At 36.9% G+C, this 9,869-nt stretch overlaps 1 protein-coding gene across 1 annotated transcript; it reads right to left on the bottom strand.

The window, feature by feature from the left end:
- Positions 1 to 1,729: 1,729 nt before the first annotated feature.
- LOC104411322 lies at positions 1,730 to 8,128 on the bottom strand. The gene is made up of 6 exons (XM_010021715.1): positions 8,006 to 8,128; positions 6,907 to 7,000; positions 5,743 to 5,861; positions 4,726 to 4,868; positions 3,875 to 4,072; positions 1,730 to 1,908 (listed from the first exon to the last, which is right to left on the bottom strand). Exons 1-6 carry the CDS (start codon positions 8,126 to 8,128, stop codon positions 1,797 to 1,799), a joined length of 789 nt encoding a protein of 262 aa, XP_010020017.1. The 3' UTR covers positions 1,730 to 1,796.
- Between the last annotated feature and the right edge of the window lie 1,741 nt (positions 8,129 to 9,869).

Consider the following 9,869-nt stretch of genomic DNA (forward strand, 5'->3'; position numbering starts at 1 on the left):
TTTTCTCACATATCTCTTCAGCTAAGAAGACTATATTTCATCCTTTACCCTTTTCTTTCCCAAACACAACAGTGTTTTTTTAATGTTGATTACTGTATTATACTATATCTGGATTAATTTCTAGATCTGAGGTAGACTACTAGCCTCATTCCTTGGAAAGCTTTCATGTTTTCTATTCTTATCCTCCCTATGTGAAAGATTCCCATTCGTCTGGACCAGTTTGGCATGCATGCTGCACAGCACAGAGTGTTCTGCTTTTCCTGTTTCAAAGCTCTGGTTGCCTTGTCATTGCTGTATAAACCACATCATCTCTCTCTGAATCTGTAAAAGTGTGTTGCCATGTATCATTGAATTGTACCCTATTGATTCTGTAGTATGTTTGTGGAGGAGTTTGTCATAGTGCGGTCTGTTCCCCTTGCCAGGTGGACTACACTGACTGGATCTGATTATCAAACCCTGTGAGCACATAAATACTGGAAAGGAATTGGCCTGTACCTATGAATTGCAAGAATATTTTCTGAGTGTGAGCCCTGAACCTGACACCTCTCTGCAGTGGGCATCATCTTTTTCCTTTCACAGCTTTAAAAAACACTTTGAGCTAGATACTGTTACACATTCAAAATCTTGTGATCTAGTTCATGCAATATTTTGACCAACCTTTCTGAATACTAGGCTGAGGGAGAGGTAAGGACAGTCTTAAAGGAGAGCCTGGAAACTTTTTAAGCTGGTGATTTCTCTTGCCTAGATCCAATACAGACATTATAGAGAGCTGCTGTGACCTTTCTGCTGTCATTGCTCTGCAGAGCTCTATAGGCCTGAGCAGTCATTACTTCTCCCTGTGTAACTGAACCAAAGCATGCCTGCAGCCAATACACAGCAGAGAATTTATTGATTGTCTCTGGAATTGGGCAATTCTGTTAATTGTCTTCATTTTCCAGGACTCTGTCATTCTTTTCCTGAACCATTAGTGGCACAGCTATTTGTGTGCCAGCATGAGCTGCCTGGAAAAAAGCTAGAATTGAACAGCAAATCAATCAAAGAAAAGGACAGATACCTCTCAAAGATAATTACATTCAGATATCCTGGGGAGCCTTACAAATCCCTTGTCAGTTTCTACAGCTCTTTTCCCTCATTGTGGCTTTGGTTTGAGGAACCTCTACTGAGCAACAAGACATTCCTAAACAATGCCAGCAATGTGTCAAAAGACTTCTTTCCTTTTTCATGATCTACCTCCCCAGTGCTCTCTAGCCAGAGAGCAGACTCCCAAGCAAGGACTTTTTCCATTATTTATATTTCCAAGGGTCGAAATGGTTGGGGTGGCTCTGCCTTTCCCATCTACGAAGCGCATTAAGGAGCACTAGGACATTGGTGGGACCTGAAGAAGGAAGTTGGTTTTGGGTTTTGTTCTTTCCTTTTCTTTGCAGCCTGGATATTAATCCCTGTACCATTTCCCATGGTGGGAACATGTGGTCTGAACTTGGATGTGTTTTAAGTAAATGCAATGGGAGTCACTAATTGTGAGTTGTTGTCTACATAGATTTCCTAGACAAGAATGTCACCCAATATTTTTAATACACCAAACTCATTACACTTTGTATACATACTATGTCTTATTTACATATAATTTATTCATACTTACTCGAAGTACGTGCTATCACAAACACAATAAAAAAATATGTATTTCTGCTTCATTATTTCTTTCATCAGAAAAAAACAGTTACTTCCATACAAAGTGTTTATTGCATCTTTTAAATGAGGTGTTTCTAGCACAGTTTTAATCCTACAAAAATACACTGCTAGAGTATAGCACACATTTTGAAAAAAAACCTGATATTTGGGGGTGAACAGTCCTCTGGCAGTTTTGGGATACCATCCAGCATTTTCAGATTTGGCAAACTGGAGAACACACTGAAAGAGAGACAAAAGAAAAATAGAAATTGAGATAAATAATCTTGGGAAACATTTAGAACAAAATAGACACTGATAAATAACAAATTGTGGATTCCAACATATCCAAAATAGATTTGCATTACTCGATTTTTCACTTGTTGCAGAATTTATCTGACAAAGAACTAATTAAAAATGCTCAGGTTTTGCTCTGTTGCACAAGTTTTATATCCTCAGACTCAGTAAAGCACTGCGAATATCTACATTTTTAATAGAGAAGAACCAAACCAGTTGTCTAATGCAAACAACAGGACACAGTGTTAACCTAGACTGAATTTCCTAGACTTCTGAAAAGCAAAGGTTCAGACTGCAAAAAGTGCAACATCCTTCTGTGACAGAGAAACCAGGCTCTCTGCCAACCTTTCGCACTCCTGTTTCTCCCAAAGAAAAGTCCTTGTTTTGTGGGCAAGATGCCAAACCAAAACAAATGACTCTACCTCCTGTCCCTTTTAAACAGTACATCAGTATCTCTAACCTCAGTCTTGAACACTGCTGTTTTCCTGTTCAGAGGAGTGTGGTGGACCCAGAGTCCCTGCACAAGCATGGCAAAGGCTGTCAACCCACATGCTATGATGTTTACTTCTGTGCCTTTTAAGGTAAGTGTGGACTTCAGTGCTCAATCTCAGCATGTATTTATCATCAGGGCTTTGTCTGTGCTTGAAACTGATTCATTCTGTCTTCTTACACTGGCAATGAAAGTAATACCAGAGTAATACCAACGTTTAATTGTCTTAAGAACAGGTAGGATTTGGAGCAGAAATATAATTAGTAATTGTTAAGAAGTGCTTTTAAGCTTTTGTTCTCCTGGACTTTTTGATATGCAAATAAAAAGTGAAATCCATAATTTCAAACTTACTTTTTAACTTTTACTTTGCTATCTGTCTGTCTAACTTTAGAAAGCACAAGCACCACCATCACACTGTCAAAGGGATGTCTCTAGACTGAAGGAAAAAACATACTGGAAACTCAGAAAGGTTTTTATTAAACACTTTCTTTTAAATGCCTCCTTTTTTTCCCCATTCCCAGGAAGAGATGACTTCTTAGACACATGCTGTAAGGTTTATCTTGAAAAATTAACAATGCCTTCTGTAGGTGGCTGACATGACTCTGTAGTGTGACAAACATGCAACCATGAAGATTTCCGAGGAGTTCAGAAGGAACATACTTTATTCCCTTTCTGACCTGTGCACAATTTTTTTTCCTGGCAACAGCATTTTGGAGTCAAAGCAACTGGGGAAGAACAGAATAGGGGTGCGAATGTCAAAACACACATGAGACAACATAAATTATCTTCCCCTGAATTCTCTACTCTGTCTTGGATTTGCATGTTCATTTCCAGTGTCTGAGGCAGCTCTATTAAGTCCACACTACACTACACTGCCTGCAACATACACCTATACCAAATAAGGTATTCAAGGCAGTGCAACTGATGCCACAGAAAGAGGAGAGAATCTAGAAAAATCAGATTAAGGTAACTTAGTTTTCTTTTGCTTTAGCTCCCATTTTTCACCACATCCTTCTGATTCCAACTCTAACATGTAATGTAATTTAGACTCCTTTCAGAATACATGAGGGATGCAATGAGACTGAAGAGAGTTTGAGTAATAGGTAATTTCTATTAATAAAAGGGAATCTATTTTATATTCGCTACTCACTGTCTCTAAATGTGATCCATGGACTTACTTCAGTTCAAGAACTGCTAGTCATGTGATTAGAAAGCCTCCTAGGCAGCTTCTGAATATTTTGTGTCTATTATCAGAAACTAGCTCACCAGCCCATATTTCTGGATCATTTATGATAGTTAAGACTACGGGAAAATAAAAAGATTGCTAGGGAGAGCTTGTTGTATTTGAGATCATATCCTTCAGAACTCTCTCACAAACACTTCTTTGTGTTTATCGACCAGCCATGAGATTGTAAGACTTACAGTTGTCTGTATCTTTCTTGAAACTCACAGGGATTCCTCTTGAGTATAAGGGATTCAAGTGGAGTATGTCTGAAGTCTGATATTCCACTTAGTGTCATAATGTTATTTTCAGCAAGTGATAAGTGCTGAATCTGAGGTATCCTTGGCAGCTGTTTGAAGGATGTAAAGTGGTTTTTATTGACATTTAGTTCTCTGCATCTGTAAAGTATAAAATGTAAGACATCACTGATCACATCTGTAATAGTATATACCTGTAAGTCAAAACATGACATAGTAGTCAATGTCCTGGCAACTTAGAGCTTCCAATGAGAGACAGAAGAATTGATTCCTTAGGAACTGCTTTCACACTAGTTTTACATTAGTGCTATTTTTGCTACCCATGGACTGCAAGATCAGATTCCTACACTTTATATTCTTAGCTTTCTTTATATTGTACAATGGATAGATCATTATTCCTGTTCTCAATATTACAACTTTCCATAAGCCTAGACATATGACAACATAGTAACAATAGATAGTTTGTAAAAACCCTCTTTGCCTGGGTTATATTCCAGGATCCCTTCAGTGTTCAGAAACTTTCCTTTTCAGCATAAATATCACTGAACTTAATGAGATTCATTAATTATTTGACAGGAATAAAGGGGACACCATCTGATCTCCTTGCCGAATATTTTCAATTTGGGAATTACACGAACTCAGAATATCAATGAACTGATGGATTCTCAACATAATACCCAAAAAATGTCATATTTTTGCAGTTCTCAAGAGGCTGTCCTAGCTATTACTTAAGCAAGTAATAATTTTGATTTCTGTGATATTGCATGAAAAGAGAAACAGGACATTTTGTCTACCTTGGCAACCTTATGGCACTTAGGTCTGTCAAAGAATTGTCCACCAACCAAAGTTTTTCCACCCGGATTAACCTTTGGAGAATCCTTTTGAATTTTTCCACCTGGTAAAGATCACCCAGGTCCTGAAATGAAAGGTTTAACTCCTGGGAAGGGAAAAATAAGCAAAATAATTTACTTTTTTTTTTTTTTTGCTTTCTAATAACTATATCATTAAATCTTTACAATGTCAGAATTAGTTAAAAGGTGAATCTATTTTATTATGCTGCTCTTATAACAATTGGTGCTGCCAGTTGCCAAATTCACCTTAGAATCATAGTGATGCACTGCATAATTCTTTGAAAGGAAAGAAGAAAGAAACCATCTCTTAAGCATGTGAATCTTACTGTCCAGCCCCTTCTCCCTCTTTGAGTGGGGTTGCCAGTGTGTGTGTGCTTTGGGTGGAGAAAGCAGGACTAAGTGATCATGGCTTATTGGTTTGGCTTCTAAACTCATCTGAAATAAAAAATGCTGTGCAGCAACCAGATACCAATATTCCCCAGTCTGTGTCAGATGTTTATGCATAGGGAGAGATGTGATTCGGAGTACTGGATCTCAATGTTAGATGAAGTTACTACCTAGCTTTCTCCTTCATCTTACAGATTCTGATCAGAACCAGCAATGCTGTAGTACCTCCAGCCAAAAGAACTGATCAGGCTGCTATTAGGAGAGAGTGAAAGAGCTGAAATGAAACTAATCAATTTGCTAACCGTTCATTTATCGTCAATTTTTGAAGAAGGCACTAAGCAGATGAAGAATGTCACTAGTTCTCACATGCCCAAGCACAAATGAAGCCCAGACACAACATAGAAGTTTACTCTTTTGGGTCACAACCCAAATAATAGTATATTCCAGCATTTCTTTCTTTTACAATGTCATGGTGCCAACCAGAGATTTAAACCTGCTAACTGCAGTGAGCAGCCAGCACATTATTATTTGGCTTATTTACTGTAGTACAAAATATTAACGAGAAAATTTTACAGCACAGTCTTCCCAGTTCTCTTGCAGTTTCTTTTGCCACTTCTCTGTGTCAGTTGCTTGTTTTATTTTTTTCAAAGTATGTTCTTCTCCTCTGAAAAATAGCTCTTCTTCTGAGGGCCCTGGTCAGAAAAAAAAAACCAACGTTTAAAATAGTGGATGTGATAGGAAACTGGCATTTAGTTACTTGCTAAAAGACTATATATATAGCTTAGAAGATATCTGAAATGACGAAATATATATAATATTATAGGTATGCGGGTTTCCAGGCTTCTACAATATAAATTAATGTGAAGATTTTTCTATCATTTCTAGGCTCATAATTCAGCAAGCAATCTAAGGCCGTGATGATTTGGTATATGGTTACTAAATGACATTTCTTCTACAGCTAAGAATAACAGGTTTTCCTAAATGGTTGAGCATAAACATCTGAGTTCTAAAATACTGCTTCTATATACACTTTCACATGCTACGAGTTTATATAGTGGTTATGTACTTATCCTTTAATTGTCCCAAGAAATGTATATGTTTGCAACTTCCAGACTACTGATAACAACTGCAACTTGGATCAACAGCCATATTCAAAATCTCAGTTATATTAAGAACAACACACACTGAAGACTTAAAAACTTAAGGTCGACTGAAATGCTTAGAGCTATGGGTATCTTCAAGCTCCTAACAATAGCAAGTACAGTGTGGACTTTTTCCATTGTTTAGTCCAAAACGTGCAAACACTAGATTTTAAAATCCACCTTTCATTCTCTGTTCTTGGGTGTGCCTACAGATTGTAATTGGGTCAGTTCAGTCTTAAAATAAAATATATAAAGCAGTGGTTTGCGGAACTGGATTTCATTCTTGGTTTCTTGTTTGGCAAAACGCTATTGCATTCTCAACAGTACTTAAATGCTAATGAACTTTTGAGAGAAGTAGTCAACACCACATTAAAACTTTTTATATTACAGTTTTCACTTTTGTTTCACATTTTCAAAATTATGAAGGGTATTTTCCTAGTGATTAAAAAAAGCAAACATGTACAATATGGAATGAAATCCTGCCCCTTTCAAAACAATGGCAAACTCCACAACTTAAGTTCATAACATTTAAAGACATACTGTTTGAGTAAATAGAATTGAGGCTTGAACATGAATATGTCTTTTTGATCTTTACCTTCTCTCACTCGGGGACAATGAAGCAGATTTCCTTGAACACCATGTTCTTCTATGTCACACCAGCTGACATACTTGAAGCAATCAGAAGGAAGCTTAAAAAAAAGTAAAATAAAGGTATAAAACTATCAGGTAAGATTTTTCAGTTTCTCATGTTGTATTTTTCATATTTCTGTCCCTGTTACAGTAAAAATAATATTCATACATGTTTACAATGTCTTTTGCCTTAATACTATCTGGTGAATAGAAAAATACGGAAATGAGGAGACAATGGCGCACATTTGTGTATGTATATTACATGTAAACATATTTCTGGACAAGCTTACATACAATGTATCCTGGATGCAACTGGGGAACTAAATCTAAATACAGAAAACCTGCCATTGCATTCAAGAATACAAGGTTTATGCCCATTTTGCTTTTCCACTAAAACATGTTCTGTAATTTCCAGGTCATCAGTCTCCCATGAGGGAGCAAGGAACAAAGTCTAACTCTGCCTGTAGCGTATGGAGTAGGTGTGATTTGTGCCATGCCTAACAGACATAGCACCATGATTGCTTGTAGTGGAGGAATCTCTCAGTGCAATGCAGTTTGGCATTTGCTTGAATTTCCAGGATTTCATTCACTGGAGACCATAATGGTGGACTTGAGACAGGAGGAGAGATGGAGCATGCACCTCTGATTCATGCCCTCCAGTTAAAGCCACAGCCAGAAGCTGGTAAAGGCAGTGAGAATCCACAGTTTAGGTCTAGTTTACAAACCATCCTGGTTTACTTCTACGGATTGGCTCAAATACTGGAGAGACATCTTCTCACACCAGCACTCGAGGTTATGACATTTTATAGACTCTTCAGAACTTAATATATATTCATCCATTGCATCCAGTTCTGAGCATAGTCCTCAAAGGCTAAGTCAAATCCCTTGCCACTGTTGCCACTATATCATATAATCTTATTTATAATCTGACCTAGTTTTGAAAGACAAAAGTAGGTAAACCATAATCAGCTTCAAAGCTGAGGAAGAGATTTCTGCCTTAGTTTCTCTTTGTCAGTTTCTCTCATCTATACACTTGTAACCAAACTGGTATGCCAAACACTTACTGGGGAAGGTAGTCCAGAATCACAGTTCTGCCTGTTGATTCCTCTGTTTTGTGATAGAACCAGTGGAACAGTGTGTGTTTCACTTAGGATGGAGCAGCAGGATGAATATGATTTACAGAACATTCGACTGCTTGTAGTCAGACCTGAGGAACTAGAGAGGAGATGTTAAGCCAGTAACTGTTTCTGTTCAGGAAAATGCAAGCTATTTTATAATAACAGAAAATACAGAGTAGTAAGGGGTAGGACTTACCACCAGAAAATAGTCACATGATCCTGAGGTCAAACCATAGGTAATCTACTCTAGTCCCTTAATTTCACCTCTCACCTAAGGACCCCTTATTTATACAAGGCTTTCACATGTATTTTCAAACATTTGAAAGAGGAACTTACTGGCAGTTTGTTAGAAAAGCTCAGTCTTGGAGAAAATGAAGAACTGAACTTGTTCAATAGCATGATACTGTCCCCTTATAACCTGTATAGTCCTGCTTTTATGGATCCAGGTTGTATGAAAAGATACCTCAACTGCATACTTATTTTTAATCCCTTGAGTATGTTTTAGTAGAATATCAAGGCTCCAGGCTCTTTATTCAATAGAGTCTTGAAGTCATGTGCTTATGTGCTTTGCTAGTTCATTGCCTCAGAACACTTCCAAATGTATATTTTATATATATCAAATGACGCAATTTCTCCAACTGTGCTTCAGAGAGATTGAATAATTTGCAGACTGGCAGCTGCAATTTAGAAATTTACCATGGAATACTACAAAAAAAAAATTCTAATTTACTAACTGTGTGCATACAGTGCTATAATTTGACTTTTACTGTACAAGCTCAGTGAGAGCTTGCCAGAAAGTATCAGCTGTCAGTAAGCATCATTAAAACAGTTATAGTCAGGAGCACTAATAGAGAATAAAAATGCAGCTTTAAAATGGTCTAGTGAGGATGGTAATGAAAATTTCATATTGAGTGTAACAGACAAGCTAAACAGAACATCAGTTAAAACTTACAATTAAAGATTGCTGGCAAATAATCATGAAGTGCTGTATACTCTTGACTTTACTAAGATTGTTTTGCCTTTTTTAAACCTTGGTAAAAAACAATATTATATCTTTCTTGGCTTTCGCTTTAAAGTGCATACAGACTGCACATAACAGTACTGACAAAAAGAACTACTACTCCTGTCATGCTTTATGTTTTTTGTTTTGTTTTGTTTTGTTTTTTTAAATGGGATCAAACCAGCCACAGTAAACTGCAGGCAACTTAAAGGAAGCTGAGCAAGCTCAGCATTTCTGAAAATGTCATCTAATTACTTAGGCATTTTTAGAGCTCATCTTGAGGCAAAGAGACCATTTTCATATGTGTGTGCTGATACAGATCAGCAGGCATTCACACACATGAAAAAAACAATTGCTGGGATCTTTTGCTTAGCCCTATCTTGGTATTTGTTTTGCTTCTGGTTCCTTGTATGTTCAATGAGATTCTACCAGGTAAATATGTAGATATTCTTTTATATTTAAGAAAAAGTTATGTTACACTTCTCAGTTTTGCAAGTGAGGAAATACATCTGTTAGGATGTAAACAAATTACTATTTATAAATGCAAGACTTTTCAAAACCTACCTTCCTCTCAGCTAGATACTACCTCCTCTGCTGAGACATGAATATACAGTCCTAGTCCCTTGAAATGTGGGATGAAATATTTTATCTGAGCCATTTAACACAATATATATTCTTATCTTTTGGTGGAAACCTATTCACAAAAATCTGTACTGTTGATAGAAAATAAAACATAAAATTCCAGAATCAATATGTGATAGATAAGACTTCTCCAATCAGGTGGGTAGTGAGATTTCTTTTGGAAAGAGT

The sequence above is a fragment of the Nestor notabilis genome, unplaced genomic scaffold (genome assembly GCF_000696875.1).
Source record: "Nestor notabilis isolate BGI_N333 unplaced genomic scaffold, ASM69687v1 scaffold2739, whole genome shotgun sequence".
NCBI classification, from domain to species: Eukaryota; Metazoa; Chordata; class Aves; order Psittaciformes; family Psittacidae; genus Nestor; species Nestor notabilis.